This window comes from Microtus oregoni, unplaced genomic scaffold (assembly GCF_018167655.1).
Source record: "Microtus oregoni isolate MIOR12 unplaced genomic scaffold, Mior012 000112F_ref0000385, whole genome shotgun sequence".
Classification (NCBI taxonomy): domain Eukaryota; kingdom Metazoa; phylum Chordata; class Mammalia; order Rodentia; family Cricetidae; genus Microtus; species Microtus oregoni.
In genome coordinates this window covers 2,730,071-2,755,245 of record NW_024544738.1, presented here as the reverse complement: position 1 = coordinate 2,755,245, position 25,175 = coordinate 2,730,071, and the positions used below count along the sequence as shown (strand labels likewise).

Below are 25,175 nucleotides of genomic sequence, written 5' to 3'. Positions count from 1 at the left end.
GCTGAGGAGTTCAAGGCCACCCTCACCTACACAGAAAGCTCAAAATCAGCATGAACTACATGAAAGAGACCACATTTCACAAAAGAAAGTGGAAGAGGGCTGGAGAAATTACTCAGCAGTTAAGAGCACTGGATGTTCTTCCAGAGGACCCAGGTTCAATTCCCAGCAATGACATTAGCTCTCAAATGATATCTAATGGTCTCTTCTGTCTGATGCCCTTTTCTGTTATGCAGGCATACATGCAAATAGCACAGTCACATCCATAAAATATATAAATAAATATTTAAAAAGGAAGAGGAGGAAGAGGAAGCAGCAGCGACACTCAGTGAGATGTCCGTCAATAAAGGTACCATCTGAGATCAAGTCCTTGAAATAGGATTTGCACATGCGTGCGCGCGCGCACACACACACACACACACACACACACACACACACACGGATGAATAAATGTAAAAAAGTAACGTAAATTCTTTGCCATGTGATGTATTTTTTTTTATATCCAGTAGGTGGCAGTTAGAACCACAGATTGTGACACGGTGTTTGTATCATATCCTGTGACAGTATCTTAGTTTGTAAAAATAACACACAGGAAGTATCCCAAAATCATTATAAATCACCAAGTTTCTATGCATTAATTTTTTGAAGCTTTGGATCCAGCAAGTATAGAATGCAGGAAAAAAATGGACATAGTCCCATTTCAACCCAAGAGCAATTTGCAGTCATCAGGCTGATTGATAGTTGAACAACTTTTTGCGTTTCTATAGGATTGTTTTTAATAGAAGGCCTAGAATGTGCTATTAAAGCCACTTATTCTCTGTGAAAAATGCTCTACTTTTAGAAAAACAAGGAATGTAATTCACTGTTAGTTAATATGTCACACACTGGGTTTATTCCCCAGCACCCAGGCAAAACTATAAATTAAAGCCTAGCCCTGCTATATCATTGTCTCATTAAAAAAAAGATTGAAATTTCATTGGTTTAAGTCCCTTAGTTCTCCAGTTGTCTTCAAAGCATTTTCTTCTGACAGCAAGGAAGAGCTGCAGTTTACCCTGCATAGGAATATGGGGCGATTCCTTTGACCCCAAGACCAGTAATCTGTTGGGAAAAAAAGAATGAAACTGGTAAATTATAGTCTTCAAACCATTGTTACAGATCCAGGCATGGTGGCTCAGACTTGGAACCTCAGTACTTGGGCAGTTGAGGCAGGAAGACTACATAGCCAGCCTGGGCTATGGAGTGAGATCTTGTCACAAACAAACAAACACCAAGCAAATTGAGATAATATGTCTAGGGGCTGGAGACATGGCTCAGGGGTTAAGAGCACTGACTGCTCTTCTAGACGACCTGAGTTCAATTCCCAGCAACCACATGGTTGATATATATATATATATATATTGCCCTCTTCTGGCCTGCAGGCATACATGTAGGCAGAACACTATATATAATAAATAAATAAAAATAATAACATGTGTAGCTACTTTTAATAACCCCATTTTATTTTATTTTTTTAAAAAATTTATTTAACTCTATGTGCATTGGTGTGAGGGTGTCAGATCCCCTGAACTTGAGTTACAGTTAGGAGCTGCCATGTGGGTGCTGGGAATTGAACCTGGGTCCTCTGAGAGAACAGTCAGTACTCTTAACTACTGAGCCATCTCTCCAGCCCCCCCCCATTTTATTTTTTTTTTTTTTTTTTTTTTTTTTTTTGATTTTTTTTCGAGACAGGGTTTCTCCGTAGCTTTTGGTTCCTGTCCTGGAACTAGCTCTTGTAGACCAGGCTGGCCTCGAACTCCCAGAGATTCGCCTGCCTCTGCCTCCCAAGTGCTGGGATTAAAGGCGTGCGCCACCACCGCCCGGCTCCATTTTATTTTTTATCATGAAAAAGAGTTAGGTATTACATGGTTCAACCAGTCATTCACATACATTCCAGTTCAATGAGCGAGCATGCACACTGATATAGAGCAATTTAGTTCTATTATTTTCTCACCTGTCAAGAAAGGTAGGTTTTTATTTGTTTGTTTGTTTCGGTTTTTCAAGACAGGGTTTCTCTGTGTAGCCCAGGCTGTCCTGGAACTCTCTCTGTGTAGACCAGGCTGGTCTCAAACTCACAGAGATCTGGCTACTTCTGCCTCCCGAGTGCTGGGATTAAAGGCGTGCGCCACCACTGCCTGACTCATGTAAGATTTTTTAAATCAGTGTTTGCTGTCACAAAAATTGTTAAAAACCTGCACATCTTTTTATGACATCAGAACAATCAGATGATCTTACAAACACTATTGAAAGTAGGTCAGACACATCATTCTGAACTTTACATAACTTATAGTCTAGATTAACATGCCAATCACATGGTTTTTGGGAAGTATGCAGAAGCACTGATCAATTATTTAACAGAATACCCTCCACGCCCCCCAAAAGGCCACATCACCTTGAAAATGCCACCAGCATCTGGCTGCCTCAGAAGGCCTTCAGCATCCATCCCATCCCTGGCACAGGTCACATACATTTCAGAGTAATCCTTTCTTCCAAAGCAGCATGATGTTGTTTTATCAACAGGCAACTTTACAGTTTGGAGTCGTTTTCCTAGGTCAACAAATACTTTATTTGAAATTTAGGTCTAAAAATTTGCAACATACACAATGCTTCTGGAGCTTTTCTGAAGGATAGGGATGGTCTAAGAGACTGTGGGGCTCAGAATTCATCCCTTGGAAGGGGCTAGTGCACATCACAATGGCGTACCAACATGTGCTGACTACATCAACTTAAAACCTGAGGAAGCTTGGAAAGGAATTCTAGACACAAAAGAAAGCATGGCTCACACTCCCCCCCCCCCCAATGGGCTGTGCATGCTGGCAGTGAGCAGGAGCTCCGCAACTCTTTTAAGAGAAGGCTTTCTGACTCAGCATAAGAAATGGCAGCTTCTATCCTAATATCCAACAAAATAGACTTCAAACTAAAATCAATCAAAAGAGACAAAGTAGGACATTTCTTGGAAAAGTCTACTGGATACTATGGGCCTGTAGGGTGAAGATTGGTATGCCAATGGTACTGAAGAACTCTGGGTGACTGTCTAGGCAGTGAGATGTCTCTGTCAATTCTAGAGTTTTGGAAGTTCCTTAAAATGCACTTTCTGTTTTCTTAGGTAATATTATATACTTCTGAAGTCTTTGATGGAGTTAAACAATAGATAGTTATAATTATAGTTTCCCTTAGTTATGATAAAATATAAAGTAGATATAAATATTGTAACTGTAATTCTTGCTTGACACCTGTTTTGTTACATGTAATTTTTAACTAAACCTTCCTTTTTATTTAGACAGAAAAGAGGAAATGATGTGGGAAGTCCTTCTGTATATGTATTGACTGACTCAAACTCACCATCCCCTTGGTTTAATCTCCTGATTTCTAGGTTTATATATAAGCTACCATATTACCTGGCTCCCATCCATGTATTTAACTTACCTTCTCTGACAATTAACTTTTGGCAGAGAGACTTACTTCCATAGAAATTCTTGACTATAAATTTGGCGCTGTGTATTTTGCCTTCATTTCCCAAATTGCCCAGTTAAGACCACTAAGATAACTCTAACTGTATTAGTAATGCTCTCTAGTTTTCTGGACTGGGTAGGGTTCCATTTCGTCTGCAGCCTACCTGTCTCAGGATCTAGACGAATCACTCTTCCTCCATTGTAACAGGCCACCCAAAGCTTTCCCTCAGCATCAATGCACATTCCATCCGGGATTTGTTCATCTTTCTCCATCTTGTAAACACTTCTGCGGTTGGCTGCAGTTGAAAACCAAAACCAAAACACGACAAAACAATGGGTCACCCAATGCTAACGAGTAGACAGTGCCCTCTCAAGCTGCTTATAAACATTGGTCACTTACGCTTGTCTAGTGGCTGGCATGTGAACAGAGGATTTTTACTACATGATTGGGATAGATTCACTCCTTTTTGTCTTTATAGATATATAAAGCTTTCTAAGCTTTCTAAGCTTTCTAAGACTTCAGAGGAAAAGAAAAGTTGGTTTTCTTTTTTTTTTTCACTTCTGGAGATAGAACTCAGAGCCTCGTGTATGGTAGACAAATGCTCTACCACTAAGCTCAATAAAGCTGCGTTATCTATTTATTTAGATACAATTTCTCATTTTATATCCAAGGCTGACCCAGAATTCGTTGTATAGCCCAATCTGTCTTTAGAGTCTTAAAATAATCTTCCTGCCTCAGACTTGTGAGCACTAGGATTAGTCTTATAGGAGCAGTCATTTCCAAATTCTTAGTAAAGTATCTATAGGTAGCTCTCTGAGGCTGACCGAAACTAAGCTTTGCAAGTCTATCTCGGACGTTCTTCAGTCTGTGCTTACGTCACTGTCTTAGTGACCAACACTCGTGCTTTTACTAAGCTGAAGATCTATATGGCAGCTTTATGGTACCATATGAACAATGCATGTACAAACCCTGGGGGGGGCACTCATTATTTTTCTTACTTGCTACAAAATCAAGAAACAATATTTAAAGAGCTTACTTATTAAAAAGGGCATTCTAAAATCCTCAGGCTGCTTAAAGGAGATCCAGAGTAAATAAACAATGGACAGTGAAAGGTAGAGGAGGGCTGGAATGGTACCTTAGCACACACAAAGAAATGAGTTTGCTCTCCAGCACCTCAAAAAAAACAATACAGAAGAATAGCCAGCTACAAAATTCAGGTCATTCCAGCAATCACATTGAGGTATAATGGAAAAATGTTAAATCCATGTGTAAGGAAATTGGGTAAGAATAGTCATAAAAAGAACACTACACACTTCAAAGAAAAGCCCTGGAAGAGTTTGCCCTTGATTAAATCTACATAAAGCCTTGTGACTTTTTTCAAGTCATTTTTATGATTGGTTTTGCTCTTCCTGTCTGGCACTTTCATTAAACAGTTTCAAGGTCTCCGTTTTAAATTCTTCTAAATAATTTTTTCCCTAGAAGTTCCCAGTGATGGCTCATTTTACAGAACATTGATGGAACTGAACCAACCTGGAAGCACTTTTCTGTTATTTTTCTGTTTCAAAGATTGTTCATTTGCCTACGATTAACTAAAGATCAACTAAGAATCGGGCACCCAAATGGTCAGAGTTTTCCCTCTTTTCTTGCACTCTGTTGTATATTATGTGCCTTTAGGTGCTATCTGATAGGTTAAGATTCATTCTCCAGGGAGGAGATGGAAAGCAAAAGTTCAGGCCTAGTTTCAGTAGGCCAGCTATAGCCCTAGTCCCAAATAGCAGAGTTCAGCTGTGCTGGGGACCACAGCTTGACTGGCAGCTCAGTCAAGTCTGAGTCATCTTTAATTTCAAAGTTCTGTAGTTGACAAAGAAATACTTTTTCACATGGACTGTGGGAGAGATCCCTTACTGATCATTAAGATATAAAAATGATATGAGTGGTATTATAAAAACTAATAAAGATGTTCTTACAGATTTGTCCTGTATGCAGGTCATAGTCAAAGGCATCCACAGCGTAGGACAGGCTGTCAATATAGTAGAAAATTTTATGGTCCAGGGACCAATCCAAACCATTGGAGATGTCTACTTGGTCAAAGTATTTCTTAACGTTGTGATCGGGAAAGAGGGAGTACAAGGACCCTTGGTGCCGCTCAAGTACTGCTGGGGCTGTTTCCTCAGCCATGGTGCCTTTGGGACACAAAGAACATTAGCTCAGTCCTGTAGATGTTCATCCTGTACAACCCCCATCTTCCCTCATTATGGATCATGATACCAACACTTTAGATTAGGAGACACGAGGGTGAATTTGAAACAGTTGGTGACTTTGAGGTCCAGCTGGGCTATATAACAACCCCCTTCCTCAAACTCTCTCTCTCTCTCTCTCTCTCTCTCTCTCTCTCTCTCTCTTTCTCTATCTCTCCCCCCCCTCTCTCTCTCAAACATCCACACACATACACATATACACAAGTGTACACACCCACTATTTAGCAATTTAGAGATATGGTTTCAAATAAGAAGGGATAAACATGAACTAACCTCATTTTCTCCTACTGAGCACAAGCATAAAACCTGAACAAAATGCATGGTAGACGCTAAGTGTGGTGGCCCCTCCCCTGTAATCCCAGCACTCTGGAAGCCGAAGAAGGACGATGAGAAGATTGGGGACAGCCTGAGATATGTAACCCCTTAAAAGAGATTTGTGGACTCCTAGACCCCCACACACTGGGATCAAATTGCTGAAACACAAAGTCAAATAAAGACAAATGTCTCAAGTACTTCATTCCCTTAAGTCGGTGTTCAGTATTCAGGGAGATGGACTTGGGTGACACATGCTCTCAGAGGCCAGAGCAGACTGATTAGAGCAAAGAAACTGGGAAGCTACTATTCATGCTTCATTGGAAAGAAGAGGAAAACAGATTGCAAATATGAGAAGCAAGCTTGAGCGGCAAGAGGACAGTGTATAGGGCCCTCCTCTCTATACATATATACACACACATACATGTATGTATATAGTGTATAGGTCCCCCCTCTCTCTCTCTATATATATATATATAGATAGGTATATAGTGTATAGGTCCCCTCTCTCTCTCTCTCTCTATATATATATATATATATAGGTATATAGTGTATAGGTCCCCTCTCTCTATATATATAGGTATATAGTGTATAGGTCCCCTCTCTATATATATATAGGTATATAGTGTATAGGTCCTCTCTCTATATATAGGTATATAGTGTATAGGTCCTCTCTCTATATATATAGGTATATAGTGTATAGGTCTTCTCTCTCTATATATATAGGTATATAGTGTATAGGTCCTCTCTCTATATATATATATAGGTATATAGTGTATAGGTCCTCTCTCTATATATAGGTATATAGTATATAGGTCCTCTCTATATATAGGTATATAGTGTATAGGTCCTCTCTCTACATAGGTATATAGTGTATAGGTCCTCTCTATATAGGTATATAGTGTATAGGTCCTCTCTCTATATATAGGTATATAGTGTATAGGTCCTCTCTCTCTATATAGGTATATAGTGTATAGGTCCTCTCTATATATATAGGTATATAGTGTATAGGTCCTCTCTATATATAGGTATATAGTGTATAGGTCCTCTCTCTGTATAGGTATATAGTGAATAGGTCCTCTCTCTATATAGGTATATAGTGTATAGGTCCTCTCTATATATAGGTATATAGTGTATAGGTCCTCTCTCTATATATAGGTATATAGTGTATAGGTCCTCTATATAGGTATGTAGTGTATAGGTCCTCTCTCTATATATATATTGTGTATATATATATTATATAGGTATGTAGTGTATAGGTCCTCTCTCTCTCTATATATATATATATATATATATATATATATATATATATTGTATAGGTCCTCTCTTCTGTAAAGCAAAGGACACTGTCATTAAGACAAAAAGGCAACCTACTGACTGGGAGAAGATCTTCACCAACCCTGCAACAGACAAAGGTCTGATCTCCAAAATATATAGAGAACTCAAGGAAAAAAAAAGAACTCAAGAAACTAGACTTTAAAATGCTAATTAACCCAATTAAAAATGGGGCACTGAACTGAACAGAGAATTCTCAACCGAAGAAGTTCAAATGGCCAAAAGACACTTAAGGGATCATATTCTTTAAAAATGACAATGCCATAAAAAAGAGAGAAGGGAGGAGGGTCAAGAAAATGCTTCATTAAGAGGATGAATAGACAAGTAAGTACAATATATGATTCCAGACTGGATCCCTCACTGGAGGGGAAAATTCCATAATGGACATTATTTAGTCAGTTAATATACTAGAAATACAGACTTATTGAATCAATACTAAACTTTTGTAAGTTGCTTACTAAATTGTGTGCACAGTGGCACACACTTTTAATTCCAAAACTCAGAAGGCAGAAACAGGTGTAGTTCTGTGACTTCAAGGTCAGCCTGGTCTACTTAGCAACTTTCAGCCTGGCCAAAGTTGCATAGTAAGACTGTGTCCCAGAAAAAAAGTCGTTTTCCTTAGGGAACACACAAAACACCCACACATGCAGCCCTAAATGTTTCTGGAGAGAGAAAGGCTCAGATAGAGTACATATGAAAACAAGAACAAAATGTTTACAAGTCACTCTCTAACTCTAGGTAAGGTTTAATACATATATATGTTCATTATATAGTATTACTTATTTTGGTAGAACATTTATCTAGTATATATACATTTTTTGTTTCATCCCACAGCAACACACACACACACACACACACACACACACACACACACACACACACAGAGTAAGATTCAAACACAAGAAATAGGGGCAAAAAAAGAAAGAAAGAAATCATACCAGCAAAGTATCTCCCAGCAGGATCCACCTTCCCATCATTGAATCGATTGTTTGTCTTATCTTTATCCACTGTGGCTAAGACAAATACTGATTGATCTTCCCAGTTCAAAGCACAAAATTTGGTTCCAATGGTGGCAACATAGCCTCCCAACTGTCGAAGTGCCACTGAGCTAACTGGGGCATCTGCAGAGGTAAAGACAATACCTAGAAGGTAGTAGGCAGTCTGGTGGTCGAGCACAGAGGTCCCTGTGTCATATTTCATTTCTTAGGCAGGGGTTCAGTGATTTTTTTCTTTTTTTTTTCGTTTTTGCTTTTTCGAGACAGGGTTTCACTGTTTAGCTCTGGCTGTCCTGGAACTAGCTCTTGTAGACCAGGCTGGCCTCAAACTCACAGAGATCCACCTGCTTCTGCCTCCCGAGTGCTGGGATTAAAGGCGTGCGCCACCACCCCGTGGGTCCAGTGATTTTAATGGTACTAAGATGTTGTCTGACCATGTAGCAGAGGGGTAGCCCCAGTCTCAGTATTCTCTTGCCTCTACCTTCTGAATACTAGTATTATTGGTGTACATGGCCGTATTAGTTAATAGCATGTTGAAAGAGTCCTTATTTTTAATATATTTAATTACAAATTGTTTCTCATTTTCCAAATATTTTTGAAAATATGCGTGGTAAGAATAATACGATTATATATGCAATGAAATACAACCCTTATATCTCTATTATATTCTTATATTTTTATTAATAGTTAGCTTTTCTGGTTGTAATATTCTTCCCTGTATTAAAAAGAAACCTTTTTAAGTGGAGAGAGATTACCATGTTGGGTATCACAGGAAATACACTTATCTGAGCTTGTTTAGAAACATTTCCCAAGCACCTCATCAAAGCTAAATGCTCTTAGCTCAAAGCCCTGCTCAGAAGTGACTCAAGCCCTTGGGGACCCTGGGAATATACAAGACCCTATAAGGAGGGTCATGCTCTTAACAAGGAATCTAACTACAGCCTGAGATGCCTCCTGATAATTTAGCTTTCTAAACTCCTGCTAACACATAGACCCTTTGCAAGACTGGGAAACTTTGCTAATTATGGGTAGGAATTTGGGGAATGCTGGGAATGAGGGACCAGGGAAGGCAGAGGCAGAAGCATTCTGCTTGGAGCTATAAACACATTGATGGGTAAGTTTGAAGCTGCTTCTAGTGGAAGCAAGAACCTGTGAGTTCCACATCAACCTTAGCTATATATCAAGCCCTTGCCTTATAAAGAAAACGGTTCAGTAGGTAAGGGCTTTTTGCTACCAAATCTGACAATCTGAGTTCAATCCCCAAAACTCATATAGTGTAAAGAAAAGAGTTCCAAAAGTTGTCCTCTGACTTTATATGGTGGAAGGAGTGAACCGACTCCTGCAAGTTCTTCTCTGATGTCAACATGGGTGCGGTGGAACCAGTATGCCCCACACACAAAATCAATTTTTTCAAAAAGTCTGGGAATGCAGCTTGTGGTGTGTGTGTGTCCTGGTTTCAATCTTCAGCATCAGGGAAACATGCTTTAAACTCACAGTTGGATTCATGGGAAAAGAGCAGAAACCAGAAATTCCCTTTGACTTAGGAAAATCCTGCTATCTCTTCCCAAGGATCCAATAACAAAAACAGAAACTTGTTTGCCTACTTGATAAGCACTTCCCGGCCCATTGCCTTGAGACATAGAAAGCCCTAAAAACTCCTCTGAAACCACAAAGCTCTCTTGGGAATCCTGTCAGTAATCTCACATTCGTGCTGGGAGTAAACAGTACTGGTTGATGCTTTTGAAGCCTAGGAACTCTTTTTTTTTCACAAAGAAGTGATACATCTGTTTATATTGTTGGTTTTTTTAAAAAATGGAGGTCTTGGCCTAACCAGAGCAGATAGCTTTTGCTATGCCACTAATGGAGTGTTCGCCGTGGATACTGTTATCGGAAGGCAATGACTATACTGAAAGAGACACTATAGTACCTCAGCATTAAAACAGAAACAGGGCACTGGAGGCATAGTTTGGTGGTAGAGTACTTGCTGAGCATGCGTGAAGTCGAGGGTTCCATCTCCAGTATCACAAACTAAAGCAAAGGAAGGTGGGAATGCTGTGCTCCATGCAAGAGAATGAGAAAAATATTGATGATCATCATTGGGTTCAAGTGGGCACAGAGACCATGATAACCCAAAAGATTTCAAAGTATCTTTAGTCAGGCTTTAAGAAGAAGGACCCAAGGCAATGATGTCCCCCTTATATCCCCCCAAGCTGGGAAAAGATGGCTAACTGTGAGGAAAGGAGCTCGGCTTTCATTCTTACCCACGGCCACTCGTTGCACATGCTTGCTGAGGGAGTCCCATCGACAAACCTTCTTTGCAGGGATGTCTACAAACAGCAGAGAGTTGGATGCCTCCTCCCATACTGGAGACTCCCCACACCTGCAGTTGTCCCGTAAAACACATTCGATCCTGATGGAAGACATGGTCGCAGGAAAAGCCTATTAAAGGGAACAGAATAAATGAAAGGCAATTGTATGGAGCAAATTCAGCACAAGACCCAGTACGGACGGACGGCAGGTAGTTAAGGTATGCACAGTAGCACTTCTGTACACTGTAAATAGAGCTTTTAGATGCAATAGGAAGACAAAAAACCTGTTAATTGTTTTATTATAAAATTAATTTTATTAAGGCAGCCTGGAACCAAATGTGAAATCTCCTTGAGGTATGACAGTATTGGATCAGAACAAAAAGGCGGGTGCATGCCCCCCCCCCCATCAGAGCAAGGCAAGCAGCATGGAAAAGGAAAAAGAAGAAAGGGCTAGTAGGACGCGGCATGAGGCATCTTCAGTCAACTTACCAGTGAGGGTCTTTTCAGAAAAGAAGCACTCTGCCACCCACACCTTGGTGGTACTAACTCAGCCTTTTATGCTGGCACCCTGACCTCCAAGGGGGCGGGCAGCTCCCTTATTGGTGGCTCCTCTGGGTGTCTGCAGGTCACCTTTTTATGCTCTCACTCCCCCCTCATCAATGGATGCTATTGATCTCCTTGGGGGGCAGCCAGTTTTAGAAATGTATTCATCAGTGATAATACACTGAATTAAGTCACCAGCCAGAGGCTTGGTGTGTGGCTAGGGCTTGGGGTTAATATCTAGTTCTGTCCCTACCTCCCCCCAAAAGCCCATGTCCATTTTCAAATTCAGACAGTCGCAGGTGTGAAGGGCATTTTCCCTCGTTCGTGTATTTTTGTTGTTGTTGTTGTTGTTGTTGAAGCTTGGCTCCTTGAGGCTAGTTGGTAGGGAGCCTTGAATCCCACAGGCAAAGAACAATCTAGGCTTGAATTTTAGGCCAAAGACTGTAACCAGTGAACTGGGAGAAATAAAAAAAGAAAAAAATATCAGAAAAATAGAGATCTATCAAGAATTCTCCCTTGAAGGAGCAGGAAACTTGGCTCTGCAAGTCTGCCCCAGTAGGCCTTAGTGCGGATGGAAATTGCAGCAACATCATGCTTCTCCCAGGGATCTACCACGCATGGGTGGGCAAGTGAATACAAGGGTCGGGGGAGAACAAGCTTTGGTTTAATGTTTCCTTCAATAAATTGCATGATTTTAGAAACACAGCTCAGACCTCTGTCTCAAAGTATTAACTCCCAGCACTGTAGCATTGGCCATGTTTCATTGGCTGTTGAAAATTGGCCCAGGCTCCAAAGGGCTATCAATCTTAGATAAGCCGCAAGATCAGACGTGGGACTTTTGCAATAGTATTTTTAACCCCACAGGCAAGCAACATGTGGGGGGGGCAGTGCTGCCAAATGACCCATTTTTTTTTGCCCGGGCTGGGGGGAAGGGAGGTTCTGACTGGCGGCTTGGATGGGGGTGGAGTACCTGTGCCAACGGGAGGGTTCTTCGGACACTGCTGCGCCTCCCGAGGTTGGGGGCAGTGACAGCAATGACAGAGCTCTGGGAAGCTGACCGCCACCGAGCCTGCCTTCTCCTGGCACGGGGTCTCCTGCTGGTCTCTGCGCAGGGTGGGAAGACAAGGGTGAGAGAATCTAGCTTCCCGGTCGCCTGGGGATCTAGCTTTCTTGCCTTCTCCACGAATGCTGTACTGTCCTGGATATTCGCAAGGCTAGTGGGACAGCGCAGGCAGCTCAAAGGTCACGCAGAGAACCTTGGGAAGGAGAAAAAAACTCGTCAGGCAGGCCTCACCTTTCTCGCTCCCGGTGCTCCTGCTGTTCCCCTCACGTCTCCCACAGCAACTGGAAGCACCCAGCGGAATCCAGCCGGGGCAGGCGTGAGAAGCGGCAGGGGCACAGCAAACGTAAACTTTGGAGTTTGGATAGCTATCTAAAGTTAATCTCTTAGTTCAACAAACAGAAAGAAGTTGTTAAAATACCTAAGGGATTGGGACAGGGATCTGGTTAAACACAAATAGGTTAAAAAGAAAAGAACAAAGCGGTTAAACAAAGCCCTTTGTCTCCCTAGCTGGGAAGACCTTGGTGGCAACAGGCCAACTCTTGCAAAAATATTTTTGGAAGGGGAAGAAAAATGACTTTATTTGATATGGTTTAAAAATCACATGGAATAAATGATCCTAAACATCAGTTAGCTTTCCAGTCCCCACCGAGAGCTATACATGTTATTTCTTTTCCCTTCCTTGTTGTAGGGTTACGGTGAAACTCAGGACCACCTACCTCCAGGTATTCTACCACTGATCCACACCCCTAGCCCTTAAGAAATTGTTGTTTGACAGTCTCATTGTATATCACCAACTCCACATCAAAACTCAGCCCCCCACCTTTCTTTTCTTTTGAAACAGTCTCAGGTAGGCTGGGCTGGCCTTAAACTGGTTATGTAGATAAGAATAGCCTTGATTCCTCTTGCCTCTGTCCCACTTTTCCCTTTTCTAAAAAATATTCATTTATTTTATGTGTGTATGTGTTGCTTGCATGTAGATAGGTGCACTGGATACATTCATGCCTAGTGTCTGTGGAGACCAAAAAAGGGTGCTGGATCGGGTGCTGGATCGGGTGCTGGGAGTAGAACCCAGGGCATCTACAAAATTAGCAAGTGCTCTTAACTGCTGAGTAGTTTCTCGAGCCCCAATTTTTTTTTCTTAAAAAGCAATGGAGGGAGGTGGCTACGGTGGCACATACATCACCCTAGCACTCCAGAGGAGGAAGCAGGTCACTGAAAGTTCCAGGACAGCTAGGTTTAGGTGAAGAGTTCCAAGTCAGCCATAGATGCATAAAGAGATCATTTCCAAAGTTCAAAATTAAAATAGGGGCCGGAGAGATGGCGTATTTGGTACAGTACTTGGTGTATGCGCATGGGGACCCAAGTTTGGATCCCAGCACCTACTGAAAAAGCCTGGCGTAGCAGGTGGCTTCATATCTGTGACTCTGGAGTAGAGAATGGAGCATCTCTGGCCAGCCAGCCTAGCTAAGTCGGTGACTTCAATCCCTAGGATCCATATGGTGGAAGGCACGGACAGAATCCCACTAATTTTCCTCTGACTGACATGCACAGACTATGATATAAGCATGATACCCCCTCCCATAAATAATAAGTGTAGTTAAAAATAAACATCTAGTATTACACTTGAGATTTGTGGGCTTTATTGTATGTAAATACTCGAAGATGGCCTATCCTGAATATACTGTCCCATTCTTTGCCTTCTGAACGATTCAAAAGTCATCTGACACATTTAAAACACCATTGGCTTGGCATAGTTTTAATTCACTAAGTAAGAAAGGAATAAAATGAGCAACCCAAAGTACAAGATACTCCAGACATGTTGGACACAATCAGAACAAACTCATTTCCAAGTTTTCTTTCTTTGGGGACAGTACTAGGGATGGAACCTAGGCTCTGTCCTTATGCAGCACACACACACAGTAGCCCTGAGCTCTACTCCCAGAACTCAGTTAAAGTTTAAGGGGGGGGAGTTTAAGGACGGGAACTTGGAAAAACCAGTTTTTGACTGCCTTCACCCAAGGATATACTTAAGGCAATCACTCTAATGTGCTCTCAAACATGTGCAGAGGAGGGAGGCTCCCAAACTGTATGTTGAACTGGAGAAAAGCCTCTGGCAAGCACACTAAGCCATCCAGAGCAATGGGGGAACTTTTTTTGGAGGGAGTGAGAGGGGTTTCACTCTATATCCCAGACTGACCAAGAACTCACAATGTAGCCCAGGCTGCCCTCACACTCAATGTCATCCTCCTACCTCAGCATCGCAAATGTTGGGGTGACAACATGTGTCACCACACCCGACTTCTGCTCTACTTTCTAGGCAGTCTCCTTTTGTTCCTGTCTGGTCTTCCTCTGCCTCCTGGAATTCATATGGCTCCCTCCCTAGTCTGTATCTGAGCCCTGATCTTTCCCAGAGCTATATCAGGAGATCAACGTCTTTCAACAGTCAGCAAGCCTGGTGAACAGGCCCAACGCAATCCTCTCCTCAACAAACTTCCTGCCCTGCCTTTATGAGTGGCAACATCCAAACTGGAATATCTCACCATTTTTTGTTTCCTAATTAAAGTCCACAGAAATGGTCCTTCTGACCACCTGAGATGAATCCAGAACCCACAAGGTCATGGTAGAAGGAGTGAGAACCTAGTCCTACAAGTTGTCCTCTGACTTCCAGAAGTGTGCCCTGGCGCGCACACATACTCAATGAACAAAATTCCCTATAGTGTAGTCATGGTTGAAAACTGGGTCCTCTACTCTGGTGTAAGTTTTTACAAAATGGTGCAGATGTCAACAAGTCTGGCTTTGGTGAGGTTGCCCAAAGTGGCGGTGTGATCCCTGACCAAAGTGCAACAATCAGCAGCAACCGGAATTGTTGCTTTCTTCAGCACAGGCACTGAAAGCGTCCTAGTATCTCTGGCTGGAGATTAGGTGCAGAAGCAAGGAACCACCTTGCAGGGTTGTTGTGGGGTCTGCTGCTCTCTCAGAAGCATCTCCACACAAACACAATAACAGTTGGACCAAGCCAAGCCAAGGGTCTGCTTCTGCGTCAGCATGATCTTTAACGGGGTTGGGGAAGAAGAATCAGTAAAGTGTTTGTTTGCTTTGCAAATGTGAAGACCTGAGTTCAAAGCCTAGAACCTGCCTGCCGTGTATAAGGGCATGTGGTTGTAATCCCAGTGCTGGGAGGTGGAGGCAGGAGGGTCCCTGGGGCTCAATGACCAGCCAGTCCAGCGTAATTGGTGAGATGTGAGCCAATGAGAGACCCTGTCTCAAAGGAGGGACATCCCCCAGGCAAAGGTTATTTATTTTATTTATTACTTATCTCAGACTCTTAATGGATGGAGAGGGGAGACAGAAGCCCTCCTCTGTAAATTGATCTGACCATATGACTTCCATGAGTCTGCAGCCTCAGCCCAGCTAACCACTGTGGCTTCAAGGCTGCTGCTGCAACATCCATGGAAGCTGCTGTGGCCCCAGGCCTAGTCCAGGAGTTCTGTGATCCTCCCGGTGGTGCTATCTGCCATTTGGTGTTATCACCAGGAAAGAAGAGCAATCTCCCTTTAATTGCCGGATGGTTTTGACATTTTTTTGTTTGTTTGTTTTTCGAGACGGGGTTTCTCTGTAGCTTTGGAGCCTGTCCTGGAACTAGCTCTTGTAGACCAGGCTGGTCTCGAACTCACAGAGATCCGCCTGCCTCTGCCTCCCGAGTGCTGGGATTAAAGGCGTGCACTACCACCGCCTGGCTGTTTTTGACCTTCTTTAATTCATTCATGCCTCCACTATTTCTCTCCTAGACTTCTGTCATCCTCCTGGGACTTCATCTCAGCTCTCTGGATCTGCTGCTGGAAAGACTCACTAGACAGGGAGTCATACAGGTCACCTTTATTTTCTGTCACATGCCATGCTGACAGAGTTTGTTCAAGTTGTTACTGTTGTATTTATTTCACGGAGGGCTAACCTTATTTTTAATTTTGGCTTTTTTGAGACAGGGTTTTCTTATGTGGCCTTGGCTGTCCTGGAGCTCACTCTGTTGACCAGGCTGCTCTCAAACTCTCAGAGATCTGACTGCCTCTGCCTCCTGAGTGCTGAGATTAAAGCTGTGTTTCACCACAGCTAGCTGGGACAATCTAGAAAAAAAATTTTCATCTTACAGAACATTCGTGTTCTGGTTTCATTTCTGTTGCTATTTTAGGGGAAGAGAGGGCTTGTTTGGCTCATAATTTCATTACAGCCCGGTACTGAGATGTCAAGGCAGAAACTCAAGAAACTAGTTGCAACAAATCAACAGCACCGCAGGCTACTCACTTGCTAGCTTTGCCAAGTTTCCTTACTCTTGTGCCTAGCCTAGGAAATGCTGCCTCTCACGTCATCCTCACTGGATTCCTCCCAGGTGATTCTAAACTAACCAGCACAAGTTGCAAAACTAGTGTAAAGAATTTCTGATTATCCTTTAGCTGGATTCTGCAAATATTCTCTCTTTTTCTCTCTGTCAGTCAGTCTGTCTGTCTTTGTCTCTCTTTTTCGGGGGGCGGGCAGCACTTGAATGTAGGGTCTATTCATGCTACTCCATCACTATATAAACTACACTACTGACCTACATCTTAGTCCTTCAAAGGTGTTCTCTTACATAGCCACAGCACAGTAGTCACAATCAAACTGAAGTTCTCTGACTCATGGCCACGACAAAGGGAACTGTGCCATATTGCAGCAACAAAGTTTTGGACAGAGACTGTGGAAGGTTTTGACCTTGTCTAGGGTGATTTCAGGGAGAGTCTGAGGACTGGATGCTGTCAGGGAATAGGAGTAATTATATGATTGGGTATTTTTAAATTATTTATTATTTTACACGAGTAGGTCTCTTGCCTGCTTGTAAGTCTGTGTACTATGTATGCCTGGTAGCTACAGAGCCCAGAAGACAGTGCATGATCCCATGACCTTGGAGTTACAGATGACTGAGCCACCATGAGGGGACCTAGGATTGAGTCCAGGTCCTCCAAAAGCGCGCTGACAAATCTGCTGAGCCATTTGCCAGGCCCTATTTAGAAAATTGTTAAAAATATATTTTGTATTTTGGGTCTTTTACCTGCATGTATATCTGTGCACCACACATATGTCTGGGACCTGTGGATTGCCTACAATAGCTGTAAGCCTCTATGAGGGCACTGGAAATTGAGTTCGGATCCTCTGGAAGAGCACCTGAATCATCAGCCTACCTCTCCAGCCTTTATGATTGGGTATTTGAATTCTAGTCTAGTACCTAAGGACAATGATAGAGAAATAGGACTCACCAGTGCAAGCCAGGGTAGGCTAGTTTTGGTCATTTCTGTGAATTGGACAAGTTTTATAACTAGTTTTTTCTTTTTTGACATTATTTGTTTGTTTGTGTGTGTGTTTTTGAGAGAGGACCCATGGCCTTGCACATGCTTTGCAAACATCCCATCAGTGACCCATGTCCCTAGCCTGAAACAATATTTATGAGACCATTGTAATGATAGGAAGAACTTCCCAAGCAGAATGAGCCTCCAAAAAGAAATGGGCTTGTTAAAATGTTTAAGGGAGAAATAATGACATTTTGGTCAACCAACAGTTAAATTCAGGAGAAAGTCATCAGAGTGATTTCTTTCTTCCGCCAGGTGTTGTGGCACACAGCTGCCATCCCAGCATTGGGGCAGGTGTGTTAGCAATGGCAGAGGCTGAGCCCCAGCTCTATCCTGTAGCCTGGAGCACTCTCGGGAGTTCTCCTAATCCGGCTGGGGATCCTTGGCCCCAGCACAGAAAAGGCTTTCAGGATGAGCCTGTAGGGAGCAGAGTTGGAGTTCAATAGAAATGGGAAGACAGGCAGGCAGGGGAGCCAAGATTATGGGTCTGAGCTTCTGGAAGATGAGTCACTTTGAAGTCTCTTGGCCTTGGCTCCATATACAGTTTTGATGGCTCTCTTAAGTTACATTTCAAAGGACTTCTAAGCAATCCTTGCATTTTTTGATAAAAACTTGGTGGCTCTGGAGGAGCCTGATAAGATAAAATCAGGAGCCACCAGGGCTACAAGAGATTAGGATGTATCTTTTTACTATAGAAGGGTATCTGGTGAGATTCCAAGAAAATTCTTAAGTTTTTATCTGGGTCAGGAAAAACCTTCATCAGCTGAAAAATTTTAAAGATTTATTTTATTTTTAATTATGTGTGTGTGTGTGTGTTTGTGCGGGTATGTGCTCGAGGGTATAGGATCCCCTGAAGGTATAATGAAGGGTGGTTGTCAACTGCCTGCCATGATTTCTGGGAGCTGCACTTGGGTCCTCCACAATCATTGTTAACCACTGAGCTATCTCTCCCATACTTCGTGCTGGCAATATTGATTCTCAGTTGTTGAAGGGCTTCAACCAGACTTTGGGGTGAGGGACTCCTTTCCCTTCACTGTCTTTCTATCCTGCCTCACGGATGGGAGGATCTGGAATTCAAGGACACCCTTGCCACTAACAAACAAACAAAAGTATTTGTTTTTTCTAAAATGGGAGAAGCCTCTAAGGTAAAAAAAAATTACTGAGTGGTTATAAATAACTCTTTTGTGCTTCCCATGGTGCCCAGTATGACTTTCAACTCCTGCTCCTTCTGCCTCTCCATCCCAAGTGTTAGAGGCAGGCATGACCACCTGGCTGTTCTGGTTTTTTTTTTAATTAATTAATTTAATTTTCTTATCTTTTTTTAATTAAAAATTTCCATTTCCTCCCCTCCTCCCATTTCCTTCCCCCTCCCCCCACTCCTCTCCCCCTCTCTCTCCAGTCCAAAGAGCAGTCAGGGTTCCCTGCCCTGTGGGAAGTCCAAGGTCCTTCCCCCCCCCCCCCCCCCCCCCCCCCCCGCTCCATCCAGGTCTAGGAAGGTGAGCATCCAAACAGACTAGGTTCCACAAAGCCAGTACATGCAGTAGAATCAAAACCCAGTGCCATTGTTCTTGGCTTCTCAGTCAGCACTCATTGTCAGCCACATTCAGAGAGTCCGGTTTGATCACATGCTCCATCAGTCCCAGTCCAGCTGGCCTTGGTGAGCTCCCGTTAGCTCAGCCGCTGTAGTCCAGACTTGCCTAGAACTCACTGTTTAGCTCACATTGATTTCAAACTCTGGGCAATCCTCTTAGCTCAACTATTCCTGCAGCTATAGTTATGTGCCACCATGAGTAGCAATCCACCACTGAACAATAGAAAAAAAGAAAAGCCATTTCTCAAAGTCACAGGATCAAGAAAGGAATGTATATACAGATAGGGCTTCCAGCTGGGTGCTGTGTGAAGGAGAGCAGGCGTGATAAAGGGGGGGGGGGGGAGAAAGACTGAAGAATCAGGAAATTAGCCTTGGACTGACACGATCTATTTGTCAGCAGCTTTTGGAAGGTTCTTAAGAATTCTTAGGATTTCTAGACAATTTGTTTAATTCCAGTACTCAGGAGACTGGAGTCCAGCCTGGTCTACACAGAATCAGGGCTACACAGAGAAATCCTGTCTCAAAAAAAGAAAGAAAGAAAGAAAGAAAGAAAGAAAGAAAGAAAGAAAGGCTTTTTTTTTTCAGAGGTGGGGTAGAAGTTGGAGGCAAGAATTCAAACAGGGCCTGGTACATACTGGATAAATACTTAATTTAGCTACATCCCAAGCCTGACTTCTTAGCTTAAAGTTGCCTTAGGGAATAAATGTTCAATGGTGGTCACAGCAAAGGGTTGCTTACTTGTCAAGTCAGGAAACTGAACTTTGCACAAATGCCTTGGAATTTGGTGTGAGGTCAGTAACTGACAGTCAAGGGCAGTTTTTCTCTGGCATTTTTTAGAAAACCCCACCTTCAGGTTTGAGATTTTGTACAGGCTTGAGGGTGTTTTGTCTTTTGTAGCTTTGATGATGAAACTCAGGGAAGCCCTCTCCTGCTGAACTCCATTCCCAACACTTGTGCCTACAAGGGATGAAGCTGGGGTCATATCTGAGACCCAGAAATAGTTGGTCACGTCCTCTTGGGATAGAGCACAGTTCAGAAGTGGGAGGATTTTCCAAGTACCTGACCAAACTCCTTATTTAGCACAGAAGGAATCACACTTGGGACTGCCAGAGGAGATGACAGCAAGCCAGGCACATACCTGGCATATCTCAGCACTTGGCAGGTAGAGACAGGAAGATCAAAGCTATTCTCAGCTACATACAGAGTTCAAGGCTAGCCAGGGCTACATGACCCTATCTAAACAAACACTTTAAAAATGAACCAACTATTTATCATGAATGATTAACTTAATTATTTTAATGGCTGCATTTTAATTTTCATCTGTGAATATAATCAGTACAGGAAAATATGGCCATAGTTTTTTATAGAAACACATGTTAAAAGTGAACAGTTTAAAGATTTTTTAATTTTAATGATGAAAGAACATAGCGTAGAATTACACTTCCAGAGATGGATGGAAATTGCCCCCTTTAAGGTGCCATTCTTCTTTATTCTTATTTAATTAATTGATTCTCTCTCTCTCTCTCTCTCTCTCTCTCTCTCTCTCTCTCTTTGTGTGTGTGTGTATGTGTGTGTGTGTGTGTGTGTGTGTGTGTGTGTAGGTTAGAGGAAAACTTTCAAGAGTTGGGCTCTCTCCTTCCTCCTTGTGGGTCCTTGGAATTAAACTCAGGGCAACAGTCTTGGCTGTAAACATCTTTACCCTATCTTGCCAACCCTAAGGGCACCATCCTCAAAAGCTAAGAATTTGGTATTTGAAAGTTCATCTTCAGGGAATGACATGTAATATAGTTGAAATAAAGGTATAACCTTAAGAGTATTCTAACTGAAGACACCGTGGGTGAATTGGTTAAACGTAGTGACTTTGAGAAAGTGTTCATGCACAAGCAAAATGTAGTCATTAGATTTCCCTGCAATGATGCAGTCCGATTAATAAAAACCCAGAGACAGATATTGGGGTTCATCCTGAAGGTCAGAAAAGCAGAACAGCCAGACCTCAGTCTGAAATGGAGATCCTGCCTCCAGGAATGTCAGAATGAGACTGTGCGAGAGCTGTCTCCTCCCGTTTTATATTCCTCTCTAGGGCTAGGATTAAAGGCGTGTGTCACTACTGCGCAGTTTCTCTGGCAAACTAGTGTGGCTACTGGGATTAAAGGTGTGTGTCACCATTGCCTGGTCTGTAAGCCTGACCAGGGGGTCTGTTTCACTTTCTGATTTATTAAAATACAAATGAAATATCACTACATAGTGATGTTTTTACTTTGTAATTTGTAGTCCTCAAATGACTTTTATTGCAAAAGTAAGATCCATTCCTACACTCAGGTTTCTTGTTCTTTCTTTGAATAATGGCAATACTTTAGGCTGCTAATATTCTAGGGGTTTCTGGGAGCTTTGGTAATTGTAATTCCATCAGTTCTCTGTACTTCTCATGAATTTATGCTTGATAAGAGTGATGTCATTCTAGGAAAGAAGAATACAAGATTGCATTCAGTGGCCAATATATCTCTATTTGAACTGTCAGTTTCTCATCTGTCCATTGTATTTATTAAGCAATTTAATATTTTTTTTCAAAAATGAATTACATTTGTTTACTTATTCAATGCATGTGCCTGCACAAACATTTGCCACATCTGGAGATCAGAAGACAACTTGTGGGAGTTGGTTCTCTCCCTCCACTATGTGGGCCCCAGGGATAGAAGGAAGATCATGAGGTCATATCTGAGACCCAGAAATAGTTGGTCACGTCCTCTTGGGATAGAGCACAGTTCAGAAGTGCGAGGGTTTTCCAAGCACCTGACCAAACTCCTTATTTAGCACAGAAGGAATTTTATCAGTTGGGTTCCCAACTTACTATTGTATCTAAGGTCTTGGAATTAGAATTGGAAAATGTCCATTCACGCTAACACTTGAAATTCTTATCATTTGTAGCGACAATGTAAAGGTTTTATAAACTCAGACTTTCTTCTAAGACATCTGTTATTATGATTCCATATAGTTATTCTCATATGTATGTATCTGTAGAAACAATGGGGACTCATCTAACTTCTGAGGGCATAGGGGCAAAGCACTTACTTCATAAGCATGAGTGAGGCTTCAGCTTTCATTCATAGCATTAGAAAATAATAAGAAAATAGAACAGGGAATTTTAAAAAGTTTAAATAATGTACCCCTTATTCTGTATAAATTAACATTACATATATGGTGTTGACAATTTAATTTTACTTCATTTTCTGAGGGGTGCAATGAACTTTATTGATGGTATTCAAAAGAGTAGGGCTCCCTAAGCCCCTCCTGCTATTCTGGGGGTCTGGGATGGAAACTGTGAGGGAGATGCTCAGTGTCAAGGGTTAGTTAGGACAGGGACTGCTCAGCAGCCGAGGGCCTCTCTCTTGCTGGGATGGGTGGTCCAGGGCGGGCTTCTTACTCCTTGGAGGCCATGTAGGCCATGAGGTCCACCACTCTGTTGCTGTAGCCGAATTCATTGTCGTACCAGGAAATGAGCTTTACAAAGTTGTCATTGAGAGCAATGCCAGCCCCAGCATTGAAGGTGGAAGAGTGGGACTCACTGTTAAAGTCACAGGAGACGACCTGGTCCTCAGTGTAGCCCAGGATGCCCTTTAGTGTACCCCCAGATGCCTGCTTCACCACCTTCTTGATGTCATCATACTTGGCAGCTTTCTCCAGGCGGCATATCAGATCAATGACGGACACACTGGGGGTAGGAACGCGGAAGGCCATGCCCGTGAGCTTCCCGTTCAGCTCTGGGATGACTTTGCCCACAGCCTTGGCAGCGCCAGTGGACGCAGGGATGATGTTCTGGGCAGCACCACGGCCATCTCGCCACAGCTTCCCAGAGGGACCATCCACAGTCTTCTGGGTGGCCGTGATGGCATGGACTGTGGTCATGAGTCCTTCCACGATGCCAAAGTTGTCATGGATGACCTTGGCCAAGGGGGCTAAGCAGTTGGTGGTGCAGGAAGCATTGCTGACAATCTTGAGGGAATTGTCATTCTTGTCATGGTTCACACCCATCACAAACATGGGGGCATCTGCAGAAGGGGCGGAGATGATGACCCTCTTGGCCCCACCCTTCAAGTGGGCCCCAGCCTTTTCCATGGTGGTGAAGACAGCAGTTGACTCCACAACATACTCGGCGCCGGCATCCCCCCATTTGATGTTGGCAGGATCTCACTCCTGGAAGACGGTGCTGGCCTTCCTGTTGATGACAAGCTTCCCATTCTCAGCCTTAACTGTGCCTTTGAACTTGCCATGGGTGGAGTCATACTGGAACATGTAGACCATGTAGTTGAGGTCGATGAAAGGGTCATTGATGGCAACAACGTCCACTTTGCCAGAAGTGAAGGCAGCCCTGGTAACAAGGCATCCAATATGGCCAAATCCGTTCACTCCGACCTTCACCATTGTGTCTCTGGAACGAGGCTGGCAAGGCACGAAAAGAAGCAGCTGTCTCTAGAACAGGGAGGAGCAGAGAGCCTACTTCATTTTTTTTTTTAATGCTGTGGACGGAGTCCAGGGCCTTGTCCATTCTGGACAATAACTCTGTTACTGAATTGCACCTCCAGCCTTTGGTATTGTTTTTAAATGGTCAGTAAATGTTATGAGACTCGCAGTAGTGGGTGAGCTAGCCATGCATGCATGCCTTTCCTATCAGCGCTTTGGGAGGCAGAGGCAGGCAAATCTTTGAAGACTAGCCTAGTCTACACAGTGAGTTCCAGGTCAGTCAGGCTATGAGGTGAAAGCCTCTCTCAAAGCAACAAAAACAAAACCACAAAAGACTCAGTTGTGTCAGAAACTCTTCTTTTTCTTGGAATTAAGTTTCTTTCTTTTCTCATAACCACAATAACAAAGTCTTCTTGTCCTGTAAAAATATTTCCAGGACTTACAAAAAGAAACACAATTTAATAATTTTTTCTTTCCTCCTTTTGGACACGATACACTTGACATCACATTTGACATTTTCTAGACACCATATTCCTAGAGTGTACCTAGAGCAACTAAATGGTCTCTTTTTTGGATTTAATCTTTAACATTTCCCCAAGGAGATAAAAGACAAGAAAGACAAATAACATGAACAAAAACTTGAGAGGGAGCCACCTTCAGCAAGCATGCAGTTATCCCTGTAAAGGCTTTGTTTCTTCTCAGAGGACAGACTAGTGGGATAGAGAAAGTTCATTCTGACAAGCACTGTGAGCAGCGGGAGATTACAGCAGCTTTAGAGGACAACTTGACATTTGACTTTGTAGCACGGAGATGGACGGTGTTGCTTGTATAACTCAAGTGCACTACTGTGGAGTGCCAGTTTCTCTGTTTGTGTGTGTTTTTTTTCTTCTTTAGATAGGATATATCTATGTAGCCCTATTAAGTCTCGAACTCAATATGTAGACCCAGATAGTCTTAAACTCACAATCCTCCTACTTTGGTCTACTAAATTCTGGGATTACAGGCACAAACTATCATACCTAGCTTCAGTACTTAACAGTTTTACCAATCTGAAAAAATTTAAAGTAAGGAGTAGTCAGTGCTCTTAACCAATGAGCCGCCTCTCCAATCCCCAAATTTTGCATTTGTTTTAAGTTTTTCTTAAGAGCTTTCCATATATATATATATATATATATATATATATATATATATATATATGTTATGAAACCTGTGATTTTCTTTAGTGTTTGTTCGGGTTTGTTACCAGGATAATTCTGGCTTCCTAGAATGGGCTGTGAACTATTTTCTTTTGTTCATTTTTGGGGATTTTTTTTTGTTAAATCGGTCAAATTTATTCTTTGAAAGCTAGTTAGATTTTATGAGTGATGCACCTGGACATGGATTTTCATTAAGCAAGATTTCAGCTGAGTTATTCAATAATAAAGAGCTATTCAGGTATCCATTTCCTCTTTAG

General features: G+C 42.5%; 1 protein-coding gene and 1 pseudogene across 4 annotated transcripts; both read right to left on the bottom strand.

The window, feature by feature from the left end:
- Positions 1-469: 469 nt before the first annotated feature.
- Positions 470-12,602, bottom strand: LOC121443740 (regucalcin-like). Of its 4 annotated transcripts, none has more exons than XM_041645536.1 (7): positions 12,533-12,602; positions 10,648-10,825; positions 8,330-8,512; positions 5,454-5,669; positions 3,650-3,781; positions 2,426-2,580; positions 470-1,095 (listed from the first exon to the last, which is right to left on the bottom strand). In XM_041645536.1, exons 2-7 carry the CDS (start codon positions 10,808-10,810, stop codon positions 1,045-1,047), a joined length of 900 nt encoding a protein of 299 aa, XP_041501470.1. In that variant the 5' UTR covers positions 10,811-10,825; positions 12,533-12,602; the 3' UTR covers positions 470-1,044. The 4 variants fall into 4 exon arrangements, with proteins under 4 accessions (XP_041501470.1, XP_041501469.1, XP_041501468.1 ...); XM_041645535.1 differs by lacking the exon at positions 12,533-12,602 and adding an exon at positions 12,209-12,321; XM_041645534.1 differs by lacking the exon at positions 12,533-12,602 and adding an exon at positions 11,185-11,500.
- A 10,079-nt stretch (positions 12,603-22,681) lies between these two features.
- LOC121443720 lies at positions 22,682-23,683 on the bottom strand (annotated as a pseudogene).
- Positions 23,684-25,175: the final 1,492 nt, after the last annotated feature.